This window comes from Salmo trutta, chromosome 15, assembly GCF_901001165.1.
Source record: "Salmo trutta chromosome 15, fSalTru1.1, whole genome shotgun sequence".
In the NCBI taxonomy this organism is placed as follows: Eukaryota; Metazoa; Chordata; class Actinopteri; order Salmoniformes; family Salmonidae; genus Salmo; species Salmo trutta.
The window spans coordinates 27998160-28017947 of record NC_042971.1 but is presented as its reverse complement, the minus strand read 5'-3'; the positions used below and the strand labels follow the sequence as shown (position 1 = coordinate 28017947).

The 19788-nt window shown below is 44.5% G+C and overlaps 1 protein-coding gene across 2 annotated transcripts in view; it reads right to left on the bottom strand.

Moving 5' to 3' along the window:
• The window catches only part of LOC115148697 (zinc finger and BTB domain-containing protein 16-A), a 124878-nt gene that overhangs the window by 72355 nt on the left and 32735 nt on the right, over positions 1-19788 (bottom strand). For both annotated transcript variants that reach the window (XM_029690827.1, XM_029690826.1), the window contains exon 3: positions 160-257. In XM_029690827.1, coding sequence (XP_029546687.1) covers positions 160-257 — 98 coding nt within the window. The remainder of the gene's footprint in view (positions 1-159; positions 258-19788) is intronic.

The window sequence follows — 19788 nt, the reverse complement described above, 5'->3', positions numbered from 1 at the left end:
GCTATGCATTGTTAAAATAGGGTATCACAGTGTATTACACAGTATTAAACACAGGATGGAAAATCTCTACATGTACAGTATTGTTTTTGTAAATACATGCAGTATAGATACACATTCTTAGACAAATATCTATACAGACACACAAGTGTTGATTCTTACCTGAGTGAGACAGCAAGTGCATCCTAAGGCGTAGGCTGTCCAGGAAGCGTTTCCCACACAGCTCACATCCATAGGTCTTCATACCGCTATGCAACTTCCTGTAAAGACGAGGGAGAAGCGTATCTTCAGGACATTGTCTGGATTTTACAGTCAATATCAAAAATCAGACAGAGATACATTCATGAATGAAACCAGTGAATTGCCATTCAGCTGCCTACATCACTGTTCACAGTGCTGCTCACAATGATATCCTTGTATTGTCAAACACTTTGCTTCTCAGATACTGTTAAGACAACGTCACCGACCATGAATCAGTACATCAAAGCATAACAGTAAACCGAGCTTGACCTTATTCCAGCTATAAATCACTAACTGTTATTCCACTGGAGGTGTTATTGTGGCAAGCATGCACGCCCGTCATAGAATTGAAGCACATTGGATGGATTAGGTCCTATAAAGTGGACTATGATTTACACAGAGAGCCGTACAAGGGAATCCGGTTAACAATATGAGCCTTTATTATACCGTGCCAGTTTTGAGTCCCCTTGTCAATTCCTATTATTTTGGACCCTTGTTATGGGAATAGCTCCTTTATGGCTCAGTCAAAATGGCCACCACCTGAAGGAAAACGTGTTGGTGCAGGGCTACATGGTTGTGGCCCAGAAGGTCAAGCCTAAACTAAGGGTCACTATTTAATTACACAGAAAAGGAAAATGGGGGTTAGATAACTATGCGACCTTCGGCAACCTTGGAGAACCTATGGGAAGATTTCAGTTTGGCGATGTGGTAGGAACCTTGACAACTCAATCTGTTGCAAAATCCTCAAACACCCCAGGGGCAGATCCAAAATTAGCTTTTGTTCAGATGTATCTAAATCTGTTCTGAAGCAATTAAAGGACACAGATTGGCAAACAATTGCCATTTTTGCAGATAGCCTTGCTAAGCCCCTCGAGAACTTCACACACACACACACACACACACACACACACACACACACACACACACACACACACACACACACACACACACACACACACACACACACACTGTAGTTTGGCCATGTTATCTTTAAGACATATTGCATCCTTCAAGGAAGAGATAAGCGGATCAAGAATGGCTTGACAGTCCACACACACAGAACGACTTCAAACAATGCCGTGCTTAAGAACACAACGCTCAGAGAGAATGCTCAGGTCACCAGCCCCCCATAAAACATACAAACATTCACCCCAGGCAGGTATGCCCTTTTATTGATGTTCTTGCCTAAGTGGGCCTCGCCAGAGCACACTGACCGGCTCAAAGACCGCTGGCAATTTGTTAAAAATGGTAAGCCAAATGTATTTTTATTAGCATGCTTACAGCATTCCGTAATTGTTACCAGAGAAGTAATTAGCTCATTGTTTGCACCTCGGCGCCAACTGCTGTATGTCTCAGAATGGGAAACAAAAGACATATGTTCCGGTTCTCACATTTCTATTTGTGCACAATTAAACTAAAGTCACCAAACTGTCGAAAGCTGAGAGAAAATGGTATGTAAAAAAGGATGTGAGTGAGAACTATGCACCAAAATAGTTTTTCCTTTTTATGTTCAGGTGAGGAGCGGTGTTGTGTCGAGTGCATTGTACGCCTGAATGAAGTGATAATCAGAGCACTTCAAGCTGGATTGTCTCAGTATCAAATCAGACGACGGAAACAATTGTCTTAGTGTGCGAGTTCTCAGGGAAACAATACCCTTGATAAGGAGATCTGAACTTCGTAAACTTGACACAGCGATCCATCTTCGCGTCTCACAAAAGAGCAGAGGATGTTTGGGGAGTAAAATGACGATTGATTGATGTCATACGCCAAATCAAAATTGATTTACAGCTCCTGCTGCAAACGAGAGCAAGCCATCTGTGACAATGGGGGCAAGAATTATTAAGCAAGGAAGTCTGGTGTGACTTCAATTAAGATTAATTGATGGAAAACCGTTTGAGGACCGAGTTTAAGGAGAGGGAGAGTGAAAAATCACAAATCAAAATAAACAAAAGGAAAAGGGGGGGGCGAGAGAGAGTGAGAAAAAAACTAGAAACCTTACAAAATCCTGATGGCTGGTTTAACAAGAGTAGGATTTGTGGAAAGACCTCGACAAACAAAAGGAAGAATGAGGCAGCAAAGCCCTTTGGCAAGCTGTAAGTAATTAAAAAGGCCTGTAAACGTCTCCAAAAATAAAAGGGCCACTTCAAAACGCGATGGTAGGCGAGCGGCTGTGGCAGGAGGGAAGCTGGGAAAAGACCAGGGGTCCGCGCACCTTGGGGAGACTGAGTGATGCACACAAACACAACGTCTTACTGTAGGGGACTTTTCAAAGGCCTTTTGTTGTGGCCCCTCAATCTGGCCATTGTCCCCCGGTACAGAAAGCTGATGAAGAGTAGATGGACTTATTAAGGGGACTGCAAGGGGCTGGAGAGAGGGGAGCATGTGTACCGACTCAACCTTATATGCATGGAGGCCAGGGAGGTGTTGGAAACGGGAGGCTTCTGTCCATCTGGAGGGGAGGGATAGAGATGGAGCTGAATCTAACAGAGGACCGGCTCGTCTAAAGCAGAGAGGAACCTGATGGTGTTTCTACCAGACAGACAGAGGGAGACAGAATGACAGTGGTTTATAGGGCTCTATATATTTAGCATACTAGGGAATAGTTGCAACATGCTACGTCTTCGCTATAGGGCTTAAGGAGTTTTGTGTTTAAAATCAAATTAGGCTGGGCAATTGAGAATGCTCAGCCAGGGCTATTGCAATTGTTACGGAATAATCACTATTGTGGCATTTCTATTTGGAAAGCTGAGAACACCTACAGTTGAAGTCGGAAGTTTACATACACCTTAGCCAAATACATTTAAACTCAGTTTTTCACAATTCCTGACATTTAATCCTAGTAAAAATTCCCTGTCTTAGGTCAGTTAGGATCACCACTTTATTTTTAAGAATGTGAAATGTCAGAATAATAGCAGAGAGAATGATTTATTTCAGCTTTTATTTCTTTCATCACATTCCCAGTGGGTCAGAAGTTTACATATACTCAATTAGAGCTGGTATAACGGAGTCAGGTCTCTAGGCCTCTTTGCTCGCACATGCTTTTTCAGTTCTGCCCACAAATTTTCTATAGGATGAGGTCAGGGCTTTGTGATGGCCACTCCAATACCTTGACTTTGTTGTCCTTAAGCCATTTTGCCACAACTTTGGAAGTATGCTTGGGGTCATTGTCCATTTGGAAGACCCATTTGTGACCAAGCTTTAACTTTCTGACTGAGGTCTTGAGATGTTGCTTCAACATATCCAAATAATTTTCCAGCCTCATGATGCCATCTATTTTGTGAAGTGCACCAGTCCCTCCTGCAGCAAAGCACCCCCACAACATGATGCTACCACCCCCGTGCTTCATGGTTGGGATGGTGTTCTTTTTTATGACGGTTTTGGAGCAGTGGCTTCTTCCTTGCTGAGCGGCCTTTCAGGTTATGTCGATAAAGGACTCGTTTTACTGTGGATATAGATACTTTTGTACCAGTTTCCTACAGCATCTTCACAAGGTCCTTTGCTGTTGTTCTGGGATTGATTTGCACTTTTCGCACCAAATTACGTTCATCTTTAGGAGACAGAACGCATCTCCTTCCTGAGCGGTGTGACGGCTGCGTTGTCCCATGGTGTTTATACTTGCGCACTATTGTTTGTACAGATGAATGTGGTACCTTCAGGCGTTTGGAAATTGCTCCCAAGGATGAACCTGACTTGTGGATTTGGCTGATTTCTTTTGATTTTCCTATGATGTCAAGCAAAGAGGGACAGAGTTTGAAGGTAGGCCTTGAAATACATCCACAAGTACACCTCCAATTCACTCAAATAATGTCAATTAGCCTATCAGAAGCTTCTAAAGCCATGACATCATTTTCTGGAATTTTCCAAGCTGTTTAAAGGAACAGTCAACTTAGTGTATGTAAACTTCTGACCCACTGGAATTCCGTGTGTCATGCACAAACTAAATGTCCTAACCAACTTGCCAAAACTATAGTTTGTTAACAAGACATTTGTGGAGGGGTTGAAAAACGAGTTTTAATGACTCCAACCTAAGTGTATGTAAACTTCCAACTTCAACTGTACACAATGTAATGTTATCTGCCCCAAATAAAAAATAGCATGCACCGTAGCATGACAAAATGTGAACACTGCTAAGATTCAAAACTACTTTGAATGAAACCACACCCTCCCACCGCAAAAAGTTAATGGCAGAGAGCCACACAATGTTAACATTACCATTAACTTTGTGTTTTTTTATGGAACATTTCTTTTTACAGCTACTTCATTTTACAGGCGGCAGAAACTCAGAGTGACCCTTGCTGGTGATTTAGCGCAGCGGCAGTCAGCTGCCTGGCAGCCCATCCTTGGGACTTGTGCTAACAGCCTCCTGTCTCGGTGCTGGTGGCAGGTCCATTAGCCTGGATAAAAAGAAGTTGATTTGGGGGTGGGTGGCGGTGGACGGAGGCGGAAAGCCGAAACGACCAAGCAATTATTACAAGTTCTACTTTCTGACCAAAGGAGCTGTGACCCCTCCACCAGATGTATCTGCACATAAGACCCCCTCGCCCTCCCGCCACCCTCCCTTTCCTCTCCATGTGTGAACTGTGGCAGCTCCCAGTCCCCTCAGGACTCCCTCCCTCCTTATGCGCACACACACACACACACACACACACACGAGGGGGTGGTAGTGTATATGTGTGTGTGGGGTTAGGGGGGGCTCGTTTGAAACAGACTGACTGTAGTCATTAAGGAAGCTGACATAAAAAAACAACTCTCAAGCCATTTGCTCAGTTAATAAGCGACTTTGTCCAGCAATCAGTTTTGACAACGGCAATAAATAAAAAATGTATGTAAACAAAACATATGCTGAACACCTCATTTCGGTGCTGGAGTGGTGCGCGGGCTCGTAAATCAGGCAAGTGTTTGAAACGGGAGTAGATTACAGGCCTGTGTTATTGAGCTGTTACAGTGCGCCTCGTATAAACCTGAACTTTTTCACTCGCTAGTGGACCACGCTGGCTCTACATCATAGCCGGGAGTTCTCCTGTCCGGGGATGGCCCTCAAAGCAGGGGTCCCTGCTAGATGACGCCATAAAAAAAATAAAAATGAAACAAGCCTCAGTAACACCACTAAAACAACAGTATACTCAACTCAACTGCCACAACAACAACAGTCTGAGGTTTTGTCGTCTGTTTGGTTAAGCGGTTAAATAATCTAATAATAATCTACGCCTTCAGTATGGAAACATTCTGGAAGTGCATTAAAGATAGCAAGTCCTTCAAATCTTTATATTCCTGGATGGAGTCGACAAAGGCTTTCCTACTATTGCACGTCGGCGTGTTAATATTAACGTTACACGTCAGCTCATCAAAACAAAGAGTCCAATCAAAAGAAATAAACCGAACACAAAAAGAAACTTGACTGCTGCGCTTACGCCTTACAGCTACTTCAAAACATCTCTCCGCCGAAACCCAGGAACATTTCCCTCCTCTATCACCTTTCATCTTTCCAATCCTCCCTTCGACGGCAATCTTAAAACAACTTGAGATGATACTTGGCATACAGGCGAGGGGGCAAATGATGGAGAGAACAGAGGAGAGGAAAAGACGAGGCGGCATTGGAAAAGGAGGAGTTAGAGGCACGTGTATAGATTGGGGCAGGGTCACCATAAAATAAATGATAAATTGTAGAGTGAGTGTTTGTCCACAATGTGCCTGGAAATGGAGAGGCTGAGTGGCCTATCTGGGGGAGCCAGTCCCATTAGTCTCCTCCTCTGGGGGGGGGCCTCACTCGGGGCCCTAAGAAGCACGCACGCCATCCGTCCCATGTGCACACACAGTCAGATTAAGGTATTTGTCAAAAGAGGGGGCCGACAATGTGGCAGGGAGAACAGAGAGGGAGGGAGAGAAAGAGGGAGGAAGAAGGGGAGCTCAAGCTGTCTGTCTATTTGCCTCACTAGCTGCTTTTTAATAGAGATCTCAGTCAGGTGTCGACACCGCTCTGCCAAAACATTTGCATAATGATGATTAATCTTAATTGACGGAGTGGCATTTGCACTTTTTTGGGGTTCTTCCACCGAGCTATCCTTTAGTGGTGGCTAAGGTTAGCTGTTCCTTGCCTCATATACACAAGGGGAAAAACAACCATCTATGATATTAAAGAAACCAGACTTTGTTACATCCAGAGGCTGATATAACAACATGTGGGAGGGGGAGCACTTGTGAACAAAACTGTAATAACGCAAGTGACGGCTAGATGACACATCGGTGGATGATCCTAATGCAGCCATAAGTGGCTACGAGATGCCTCTGGCTCTGCCAGCGCTTTTTATTTTGCTATTCTTTCCCCGAGCTCCAGAGCCGTGCGGTGAGGCGAGGGTCTTTTTTCCACAGGCGTTTCCAGCCCATTAGGACCAGGCGAGCCACGCAGATGACGACCATCAGACAGCATGAGGGGGAGATTGGAGCGCGATAATACACAGGGATAAATAAAAAAAATAAGAACAGAGAACAGAGATACAGAGAAACAAACAAAACGAACGCCATCACAGCTCGGGCCCTATTTTAATGGCATTCATAAAAACAAATGCCACATCCATTTCTTATTAACCCAGAGCCGTCCTACACATGTCAATGACTAGCCCCCTTTCCCCCCGCTGCGAGACGTTCATATGAATTCCCAGCCACACTCACACATGCTGCAAGCTACGTGCTAAGCATAGACAAGTAGCAGGCAGGCTGGGAGAGGAGAGGGAGGGAGGAAAAAGAGAGAGAGCCACTGCCTTTCATCCCTGGTACAGAGGCGTTATTTATAATACCCAAAGATTACCACCCCCAAATTTGCCTGGGGGTACAGAGATAGATACAGCAAGACAATATTCTTGAGGTAAAAAGGAAAATATATTAAATTAAATGAATTTACAAGGGAGGGTGGGAGGCTGGGGGGAGGAGGAGCATAATAGCGCGGCATTAAGGGAGATGTCTGTTGAATGCCAAAAGGATATTCATTCATTAATGGCCCAATGTTATCAATTGAATTATTGCCTGTAATATCAGCGTTAGTGGTCGACTCAAAACCACGCGCACGAATCAATTCCCATTCACACTCTGCCATCATTATCACGGTCTATGTCATCATTACAGACCCAAACCCGTGGCTGTAACATGGCTTCTGCTGGGAGATTGGTTAAATAATCACCGTGTTGACTGGCTCGCTGCTGTTCGGTGCCTCTCGTCGTGAAAGAGAGTGGGTCTCGAGCAGCAGTCCCAGACAGTGGAGGTGTATTGGTGGTGGGGGAGAGAGAGACTGCAGGCGTTGAACAATGCTCAATTATGTCGTCCAGGGGAACGCGACACAGCGCTCCTTTCATTATCCCTGGCTGAAGCCTCTTTTCTGTGTAGTCAACAGGCAGAACTGGAGTATTAGACCCACACATTGGCTCTATACAGGGCCCCGACTTAGGACCGCCACTCCTAGTAGCCATACCTGGGCATAGAGACATCGTTTCCGCCTAATCCCAGGTTTTATACCTGTATCTCCGCCAAGCTTAGAAGCTGGGTTCCCCCCTGCCTTTTTCTCTCAAGAATTTACCTTCTGAAGGTACAGTGGGGGAAAAAAGTATTTGATCCCCTGCTGATTTTGTATGTTTGCCCACTGACAAAGAAAGGATCAGTCTATAATTTTAATAGTAGGTTTATTTGAACAGTGAGAGACAGAATAACAACAAAAATATCCAGAAAAACAAATGTCAGAAATGTTATAAATTGATTTGCATTTTAAATGAGGGAAATAAGTATTTGACCCCCTCTCAATCAGAAAGATTTCTGGCTCCCAGGTGTCTTTTATACAGGTAACGAGCTGAGATTAGGAGCACACTCTTAAAAGGAGTGCTCCTAACCTCAGCTTGTTACCTGTAAAAAAGACACCTGTCCACAGAAGCAATCAATCCATCAGATTCCAAACTCTCCACCATGGCCAAGAGCAAAGAGCTCTCCAAGGATGTCAGGGACAAGATTGTAGACCTACACAAGGCTGGAATGGGCTACAAGACCATCGCCAAGCAGCTTGGTGAGAAGGTGACAACATTTGGTGCGATTATTCGCAAATGGAAGAAACACAAAAGAACTGTCAATATCCCTCGGCCTGGGGCTCCATGCAAGATCTCACCTCGTGGAGTTGCAATGATCATGATAACGTTGAGGGATCAGCCCAGAACTACACGGGAGGATCTTGTCAATGATCTCAAGGCAGCTGGGACCATAGTCACCAAGAAAACAATTGGTAACCCACTACGCCGTGAAGGACTGAAATCCTGCAGCGCCCGCAAGGTCCCCCTGCTCAAGAATACATATACATGCCCGTCTGAAGTCTGCCAATGAACATCTGAATGACTCAGAAGACAACTGGTGAAAGTGTTGTGGTCAGATGAGACCAAAATGGAGCTCTTTGACATCAACTCAACTCGCTGTGTTTGGAGGAGGAACGCTGCCTATGACCTCAAGAACACCATCTCCACCGTCAAACATGGAGGTGGAAACATTACGCTTTGGGGGTGTTTTTCTGCTAAGGGGACAGGACAACTTCACCGCATCAAAGGGACGATGGATGGGGCCATGTACTGTCAAATCTTGGGTGAGAACCTCCTTCCCTCAGCCAGGGCATTGAAAATGGGTCGTGGATGGGTATTCCAGCATGACAATGACCCAAAACACACGGCCAAGGCAACAAAGGAGTGGCTCAAGAAGAAGCACATTAAGGTCCTGGAGTGGCCTAGCCAGTCTCCAGACCTTAATCCCATAGAAAATCTGTGGAGGGAGCTGAAGGTTCGAGTTGCCAAACGTCAGCCTCGAAACCTTAATGACTTGGAGAAGATCTGCAAAGAGGCGTGGGACAAAATCCCTCCTGAGATGTGTGCAAACCTGGTGGCCAACTACAAGAAACGTCTGACCTCTGTGATTGCCAACAAGGGATTTGCCACCAAGTACTAAGTCATGTTTTGCAGAGGGATCAAATACTTTTTTCCCTCATTAAAATGCAAATCATTTTATAACATTTTTGACATGCATTTTTCTGGATTTTTTTGTTATTCTGTCTCTCACTGTTCAAATAAACCTACTATTAAAATTATAGACTGATCATTTCTTTGTAAGTGGGCAAACGTACAAAATCAGCAGGGGATCAAATACTTTTCCCCCACTGTATACTATAGGTTGTTCACCCATAAAATTATTATTTCAGTCAATGTTTATATAAATATGTCGTTCAATAGAGAATTGCAACAGAAAAACAATAGTCCAAACCCTATGCCTCTACCATGTATGGTTCAAAAGTTAGTTAATTTACTCTGAGAATTTAGCATGATTAGTGAATAGAACGTCATTATGGTGAAAAACTGGTTGCTGTTTAATAGAACTCCGTCACTGCTCTGCGGGCAGAACGGCACAAACGTCAAATGTCAACTGAAAACTGACGATCTAGGTAGTGGCTGCAGGATTGCGGGCGATAACAGGGGCTTTTTAAAAATGAAATCTGCAGAATACAAAACAAAGAATTTAGCCAATATACAATGAACAAAAATATAAACGTAATTTCAAAGATTTACAGTTCATATAAGGAAATTAGTCAATCGAAAAAAATTCATTAGGCCCTAATCAATGGATTTCACATGACTGGGAATACAGATACACATCTGTTGGTCACAGATACCTTAAAAAAAAAAGGTACGGGTGTGGTTCAGAAAACCAGTCAGTATCTGGTGTGACCACCACCTGCCTCACGCTGTGCGAAACTTATCTTTCACAGAGTTGATCAGGCTGTTAATTGTGGCCTGTGGAATGTTGTCCCATTCTTCAATGGCTGTGCGAAGTTGTTGGAGATATTGGCAGGAACTGGAACACACTGTCGTACACATCGATCCAGAGCATCCCAACCATGCTCAATGGGTGACATGTCTGGTGAGTATGCAGGCCATGGAAGAACTGGGACATTTTAAGCTTCCAGGAATTGTGTACAGATCCTTGCGAAATGGGCATATGCATTATCATGTTGAAACATGAGGTGATGGTGGCGGATGAATGGAGCGGTGGATGAATGACACGACAATGGGCCTCAGGATTTTGTCACGCATCTCTGTGCATTAAAATTGCAATCAATAAAATGCAATTGTGTTCATTGTCCATAGCTTATGCCTGTCCATATCAGTTGAAACCGGGATTCCCAGCGGCCATCGAAGGTGAGAATTTTCTTACTGAAGTTGGTTACAATGCCGAACTGCAGTCTGGTCAAGACCCTGGTGAGGACCACGAGCACGCTGATGAGCTTCCCGAGACGGTTTCTGACAGTTTGTGCAGAATATCTTTGGTTGTTGAAACACTCATCAGCTGTCTGGGAGGCTGGTTTCAGACAATCCCACAGGTGAAAAAGCTAACTAACAGGGATGTAAACAAATTTGCAGACCAAATTTGAGACATTTCTGGGATCTTTTATTTCAGCTTATGGAACAACACTTTACATGTTGCGTTTATATTTTTGTTCAGTGTATATATACACATTACCAGTCAAAAGTTTGGACACCTACTATACTCATTCAAGGGTTTTTCTTTATTTGATACCATTTTCTACATTGTAGAATAATAGTGAAGACATCAAAACTATGAAATACCACATACGGAATCGTGTATTAACCAAAAATGTGTTAAATCAAAATATATTTTAAATGTGAAATTCTTCAAAGTAGCCACCCTTTGCCTTGACAGCTATGCACACTCTTTGCATTCTCTCAACCAGCTTCATGAGGTAGTCACCTGGAATGCATTTCAATTAACAGGCGTGCTTGTTAAAAGTTAATTTATGGAATTTCTTTCCTTCTTAATGCGTTTGAGCCAATCAGTTGTGTTGTGACAAGGTTGGGGTGACATACAGAAGATGGCCCTATTTGTAAAAAGACCAAGTCCATATAATGGCAAGAACAGCTCAAAGAAGCAAAGAGAAACGACAGTCCATTATTAATTTAAGACATGGTCAGTCAATACAGAACATTTCTAGAACTTTCAAAGTTTCTTCCAGTGCAGTCGCAAAAACCATCAAGCGCTGTGAGGAAACTGGCTCTCATGAGGACCACTACAGGAAAGGAAGACCCAGAGTTTCCTCTGCTGCAGAGGATAAGTTCATTAGAGTTACCAGCCTCAGAAATCGTAGCCCAAATAAATCCTTCAGAGTTCAAGTAACAGACACATCTCAACATCAACTGTTAAGAGACAGCGTCAATCAGGGCTTCAAGGTCAAATTGCTGCAAAGAAACCACTACTAACGGACACCAATAATAAGAGACTTGCTTGGGCCAAGAAACACAAGCAATTGACATTAGACCAGTGGACATCTGTCCTGAGGTCTGATGAGTCCAAATTTGAGATTTTTTAGTTCCATTCGCTGTGTCTTAGTGAGACGCAGAGTAGGTGAGTGGATGATCGGCGCATGTGTGGTTCCCACCGTGAAACATGGAGGAGGTGGTGTGATGGTGTGGGGATGCTTTGCTGGTGACACCGTCTGTGATTTGTTTAGAATTTAAAAAAGGCACACTTAACCAGCATGGCTACCACAGCATTCTGCAGCGATACGCCATCCCATCTGGTTTGCGCTTAGCGGGACAATCATTCGTTTTTAAATAGGACAAAGACCCAACACACCTCCAGGCTGTGTAAGGGCTATTTGACCAAGAAGGAGAGTGATGGAGTGCTGTGTCAGATGATTTGGCCTCCACAATCACCCAACCTCAACCCAATTGAGATGTTTTGGGTTGAGTTGGACCACAGAGTTGTTCTGGGATTGATATGCACTTTTCGCAACAAAGTACGTTCATCTCTAGGAGACAGAACTCGTCTCCTTCCTGAGCGGTATGACGGCTGCGTGGTCCCATGGTGTTTATACTTGTGTACTATTGTTTGTACAGATGGTACCTTCAGGCGTTTGGAAATTGCTCCCAAGGATGAACCAGACTTGTGGAGGTCTTGGCTGATTTCTTTTGATTTTCCCATGATGTCAAGCAAAGAGGCACTGAGTTTGAAGGTAGGCCTTGAAATACATCCACAGGTACACCTCAAATTCACTCAAATGATGTCAATTAGCCTTTCAGAAGCTTCTAAAGCCATGACATCCTTTTCTGTAATTTTCCAAGCTGTTTAAAGGCACAGTCAACTTAGGTGTATGTAAACTTCTGACCCAATGGAATTGTGATACAGTGAATTATAAGTGAGATATTCTGTCTGTAAACAATTGTTGGAAAAATTACTTGTGTCATGCACAAAGTAGATGTCCTAACCGACTTGCCAAAACTATAGTTTGTTAACAAGAAATTTGTGGAGTGGATGAAAAACGAGTTTTAATGACTCCAACCTAAGTGTATGTAAACATCCGACTTCAACTGTATATCCTCCCCAAAGAAAATCGGTTCCAATTTTCATGGTGTGATTCGTTCCCTTTATGTCCCCATAGAAACGGCCCCTCAACGTTGATTGACCAGGGTTAGAGCAATAGAAAGCCACCTATCTGGTGACGAAAGTGACAAGGGTATCAAGTTGATTTTGACTGGTCCAAAGAGCGAAAACACCTCCAAAATGTTACCACCTCCCAACGCAGAAAATGGAGACACAACCAACAGCTGAGCGGTCTAAACTAGCAATGGTCACAACAAACTAACGTTCTTATTTAATCAACACTGTTAAGTACAAGCATATTAAGGTTGTAATATTGTAGAGAACAATCTAATGATTCATTGTATGTGATTCATAATGATATAGGGCACTCTCTTGAATTGAACCGTATTTTACCACATTCTAGAGCAGTGAGTGAACACCCTATATATTATTTATTTTTGTATTTTATTTAACCTTTATTTAACTAGGCAAGTCAGTTAAGAAAAAAAATCTTATTTACAATGACGGCCTACCAAAAGGCCTCCTGCGAGGGTCGGGGGCCTGGGATATAAAAAACAAAAATGAAATAAATAAATAAATACAATATAAATATAGGACAAAAAACATCACAACAAGAGAGACAACACTACATAAAGAGAGACCTAGGACAACAACATAGCAAGGCAGCAATACATGACAACACTGCATGGTAGCAACACAACATAACAACAACAACAAGGCTTGATTCGATTTAATCCTAATTGAAATGTGAGGATTTTTGAAAGAAAAAAACTGCAACACATTCAAATAGTTGCAGTTGTCATTACGAGTACTGGTTGAAAATACATGCGTGAAACAGAGACCTGTGTTCACAAATTAACGCCATGATTTGACATTCCCTGACTCATGAGGATAATAGCCTTGTCATTTAATTAAGGCCTCAACGCAGTGGTTCAACACAACCAGATGGAATGAAGAAAACAACGGCATATGCGAGAGATCACACAGACATCTATATTTGCATGCCCACCCGATTTTTGGGCTAAATACTGTAAAATAGCAATGACAGCTATACCCCCCCTTTCTGTTTAGTCTCAAAAGCAACCAGAATCTTCTTCCTCGCCGCCCGCCATCTGAAAATAGACGTTGTCTTTTTCTATGTCGCAGTTTGTTATGTTCTTGTTTTCTTCCGTTCCCATTTCTTGATCCTTCAGATCTGAGAGGTTAGTGGCGTGCTAGAGCTAGTGCAGTGCGGCGGGAGCGGGGCCCGAGCTATAAAAAGACCCAGAGTCTTCCCTCTGCCATGCATTATTCATGGGCATCACCTTCCATCAAGTGGTAGAAACCTCAAGGATGTCTAACTTTAGGTTGTGTGTCTGAAAAAGGGGAAGACAAGAGGAGCCAGGCTGAGGCAACGTTCCCTCTCTGTTGCTGAGGTGTATAATTTATTCCTGGTTCAGATGACATCAAATACTTGTACCCTCTTGAGTGTTGCAGTTTGCATCTACGATGCTTAAGGGAAAGAGAGAGATGTTTTATCTTCCTTCCCGCTCTCCCTCTCGTCTTTCTAGCTCAGTCATAACGAGCGCCAGCACCTGTTACATCCATAAAGATGACATTCAACAACAACAACCTGTACAACGCAGCAGAGTGCTCCGAAAAACAAGCTCGCTAAACGGTGAGACAAACTTTTGGGACAGACCTATGGAGCAATCACGAGCAACGTTGTTGTTCAGGCTACGCTATTCCACAGATGCTGTTTATGGTTTGCTACATTCCATCTGGATAGATCAGTTCATATCAGTGTCAGAACCGGTGTATGACACTCACTGTAAACAGTTTTTGTTTGTCTACCGTGTTTTCTGGGGCACCGGAGCGAGACGCGAGAGAGACTAGCGCAGACCAGTATGACAAGGAGGCCATTATTTCAAACTTTTGGCTGCAACTCTCAAAATATTATGCAATGCCTTCTGGATTGATTCACTGTAGACCTCTGTGTAGCCCAGAGTTGAGCGCATTTTAAGAAAGCATATAGCGGGGCAGGGCCAAACTTAATACCACAAAGGCAGCCATTATTTGCAACAAAAAAATGCTGAATGTATCTTAAGAGGCCGTTCTTGGAAAACAGCTTTTACAAAGGTCAATTTGGTAGGTCATATTTTGATATTCGAGATGTCCAGGGCAGATTGTTTTGACGCAGCTGACCTCGGTAACGGTGTGTGTGGTAAATATTATGCCCCCTCGTTGCTGTGCCTCGTGGTCGCTCAGGGAGGTTCAGGTGGCAGTGGCACAGCCGTGGCAAAATGCTAGGTATCTGCACTGTCATTCCCCGCACGTCCGCTTTCCAAGAGCGCCCGCGAGGTCCCAGATAGCCCCAGCCAGAGCACACAGAGGCTGCAGTAAACAAGTCCCTCTAGTCTGGGCAGGGAGGAGGGAGTGGGGTGGAATGAAATCCAGTGACCGCTACGTGCAGTGTCACCACTCACCACCAATCACCCACTACTGGAAGGCCCTTTATGACACGAGTCGACAGATGGCGAAAAACAGTCAGCGAAAAGACCTGCGACAGTCAGCCAGCCAGTCAGCGCAGGGCAATGCCAGGAGTGTCAGCCAGATTGAATTTATGCTATTCCATACTGACCTACATTCATGTGTGAGGGGGCCATTGAAATATAAGTTAATGACGCCGTGTCCGGTGACATTCTGTGTGGCACAAAGGGGGTGCTTGAGCTCTGTTTGGCTGGATAATGTGGCAGCGCATGGTGTCTGTTAAACTGCATTAGTTATAATATGAGCAGAACCATTTTGGCCATTTCACTCTGGGTGGCAGGGACTAAGTAGCTCTTTGGGAGAGAGAGAAGGAAAAAAATATCTGGGAAAACTGCTGACAGCTTTTTGGCCGGAGGGGCGGAATTCTGAAATGCCTCTGTATGACAGGCCAGGGTCATTCCCTAGTCAGGGAGCAGACTTTCCCTGACCCTGTGTTTGTAAGAAACGACTTTGAGGACTGTGGGGGGAGGGGGGTGCGCGTTGCTACCCCAAACCCTCTCACTGTCTGGGGGGGTAACTCATCCCCAGTCTAAGCAGCATGGTAGAGGGGAGGGGTGTGTGTGTGTGGGGGGGGGGGTTCTGTTGGAGGGAGGGAAAGGGCGAGAGGGAGAAGTGTGAAGAGAAAATCGATACGGCTGCTGTGAGTCACTCGCCACTGTGCCTTTTGGCCGGGCGTGGAGGCAGCGCTGGGGGGGGGGGGGGGAAATCAAAACGGACGCCTTTACAAAACTAATAACTATCAGTGTGGCTGCCCTCCAGACAGACGTGTCAGTCGGTTGTGCTCTGATAGAGAGAGCCAGGCACAGCAGGCCAGGACAGAGCTGTAGCAGAGCAGGTTGGAGCACACAGGGCTGGGCTGCTTGGTAACAACACAAACTGCCACAGGGCCTGATGAGTGGGGGGCTGAAGTACTAAAGGCAATGGGAAGACACGATCAGGTAAATGGAGAAGGTGTGGGAGTATTTCTGTGCTTTTAGATAAAAGGATAAAAGCAGATTCAGAGCAAGGCTATTCTGTATGACAAGGGGATGTTCTGATGGCAACTGAAAAGTCCATTATAACTTGCATTGTAGAAGAGTTCTTATAAATCCGAATTTAGGGACATTAACAACTCCCTCAATGCTGATTCATTTGATCAAAAATCTGTCCCACAGTTCCTTATGTGAATGAAGAAAACAATAGTTTTCTTCTGAGGAAGTGACAGAAGCGACACAAGGGCAGTATATTTTCCTATCCACTCGAACAGAGTTGGAGTCTCCAAATGTCCTTGGGGTTGGTTAAATATCTGCCAGCTGGGGCATTTTTTCTTTTGTGTGTCGTCGTGAAAGAAAGAACAGAGCCCGATCTTGAATCAATCATATGTACAATGAATCCAATAAGCATGACGGGAGAATGCACCTGGGGTCCTTGGGCGACGGCTGGCTGTGGTGGTGCCCGCTTGAGCGGCCACTCCATTCCCGCTGCTCTGTGTCACGTCTTTCAACAGATGCCACGTTACAGAATAGGTAATTAATAGCACAGTGGGCCAGCTTGTCTGAATCTCTCACACACACACACACACACGGCCACAATATGTCTCCATTTGCCTCCCAGGAGCAGCGGGCCCTGGCCACTTTACTGTAGGCCACGCTTCACCTAATTATGCCAATCAAACAGAGGTTCAGTGGGAGGGGTTGGGCCAGGGGGAAGAGCGAGGTGGGCTAGACTGTCGATTTTCATTCACACAGCCCTCGCTCATGCCTCTTTTACACAATTTGCAAGAGCGGAGAAGGTTTTACATATTGATATTGACCCGTGCAATGGCAGAGAGGCACCTCGTACACAGCTTCATCCGCTAAACGTCGGCTTGGTCGTTGCTGGCCACAATTGCCCTTGTCAAAACTAAAATCTGCTTGGTTTACCAGCCATGAGCACCAAGCCACAAACCCCAGTTTCAGAGGTTTCACCGCCAGCTTTCCTTTTCCTAGATTGTTTTTATTCTTCCCCGCCACCAATAATAGAAGGCTATTTGAAGAGGGTAACATATCTGTGAGGAACTATTTTGCCTCTGCCTTTACTGTTATTCTCGAAGGCAATTTGTATTCATCTACAATTTTCCATAGTAAAAGACATTCTCAGTTTCTTCAAAGTGTTGCATAATTCTCCAATATTCATAGCACAATGGCTTCAGCCGCCTCAGTATCTCCCCTCAGGGTGCTGATCAGATTTAAACAGTTGTATTTAGTGCTGGCCAGACTCTGGGGAGGGCACCAAGGCCACATGATGCTTTAGTGGGCTGCTAACGTGGCAGCTGTGTTTTAGCACTGATAGACCCCCGCTGCATTTAAATCAGCATCTTAACAAACATGTTCCCAACCTCCCCTCCTCCTCCGCTGGAGAGAGAGAGAAATGTTACCTGAGACAAGCAATTTACCTTTTTTTGTTGTTTGTCTGACCTAGAGAAAACAATTTCAAAGGGTCTTCCTGCGGTCTTAACAGCTTCGCTTGAACAGGTAGGCACCAGGCCGCCTTTTTTCCCTCAGAAGATGAATTGGCGAGCTGTCTACTTCAGACAGGGCGAGTAGTTGTGTTTCTGTAATGGGACACTGGAAGTGTCTTTGATTAATGAAAGAGCGATACTGAGCTGTTAGGGAACCCGGCGCACTGAGAGAGCGATTGAGCGGCGGATACGTGCCGACAGATCCCGGATCCCGGTGAGAAGAAGGGGGTTGGGGGATGAGGAGGAGTCTGGATATGTTTCTCTCTCCATTGTGGGGGCCCGAGTCGCGCAGAGAAATGGGTGTCAAAATGGGCGTCAGACACATTCCTCCAGCCTCAATGAGAAGTTGTAATTGAGGCTCCCTCTCACTGATAACGACCAGAGTGTTTGGTGACTGATACAGAACAAACCAGTACAGCCTCAATGGACGTGGACACTGTTCCATTTCATACACCAATTCTCAACGGGAGACCTTAAAGCCCAAATGAAAAAGGAATGCATATTTTCCCAAAAGCTCAACTAAGGGAAGCAATGACAGTGCTGCCGAGAGCTTGACAATGATTTAGAAGTCGTTTTTTTTTACACATTGTCCATTTTGGAAGCCAAGTACGAGATGTTCTACCACTTGGTTGTCTAAAAATGTTTTGTTCCATCTCTCATTTTGACTTCCACCCCGTCTGGGATAAGTCACAAACCTCAGGGAGAAAAAAATACATGATTTTACAAAAACACACAGGGCTAGAAAGGTTCATATTTACAGAAATGCCCAACAATGTTAAGGTTAGAATACAAGAACACTGTATTTTCCTGTCTGCTGCCAAGTGGCTATTCCTCGGAGAAAATAAAAATGAAACAAACAATTATCTTCTGGGAACAGCTGAATGTCCGCTCATGTGGCATTTCTACTGGCCAAATATTGCATTTATAAATAACTTTTGTTACAAATAATTCATTTATGAAAATAAAGACTGAAGTAATGGAACAAGCTCATTGATAGAGACCACACATCACAAGACAGCTGCAAATAATGGCCGCTTCCAACAAAGCCTTGTTGTTGTTTGTAGTTTTGCTAATACACATTTATTGGCCAATGGTACTATTACTGTTTTAAAAAGGCAAGAACACATTTTATTGAGCTGATTAGTTTTCCTGGGATTTTTTTTGTTGTTGACATGTCTGGAGAACACATTATGATGAAGGGGTTTTCCTGTGAGAAGGCACTTATTAACCCTCTGGAGCATCACGTCATGCCAAAATGTTCCAAGATGGGTTTTCTTTTGTGTTATGGTGTTTCTCTCTCACCCCAACCCCCCCCCCCCCTTCTTTCTTTTGGTGCGTAGGACCTCGATTGGATTATTTTGGGGGGCACAGAAGAAAGGATGTTTATGTTGGCCTTGTTTCCAGGCGGCGAGCCCTCCAGAGGGAGTGCATTCTTCACCCAAAGCATGACTAAAGGTATGTGAACCATCTGGACAAAGCCACTGGCCACAATGGCCCTACACAGCCCAGTCCCATGGCCAGGCCCGGGCTCACACAGTGGCCTTTCATTGAGTGGGCCCAGCACCTAGATATACATCTGCTCCTGTGGGGTCAACCATTTCCACTGTTATCCAGTCAGTGTGTGTGCGCACGCGCGAGCGTGTGAGTATGCGTGCACCCTGGTCCTTTTCCTGGCCCAAGCAGGGTGAATAGGGCCATTTGTGAGTGTGTGTGTGTGGAGTGGTGTGATGCCGTGACTCTGTAAATCAATAAACGACCCACTGGTCAGTTATGAACAATGCACAAAAGCAATGTGAGAAGTCTGACCTAATGTTTAAAAGTGCAAACACACTTAAAAAAAAAAACACCTCACACGTGCGCAATACACCTAGATAAAAATGTAACACTTGAAATTCATTCCAGGAATGCTCATTAGAGGCAACACCTGGCGCTCATGGAACGTCATGTGAGCCAATCATTACTGTGCACATCTGTAGGGAATAGGGATGCTTGGACTATACTCTGACAGTGGGATCTATACTATTCTCTACGAACAAGCTTGATGCCTGCTATAATGTCTCTGAGTCGTCCTGGGCAATGTGCCTGACTAGATAACACAGGAGGAGGGAGCAGCTGATGCTAATAAAGAAGCCAAA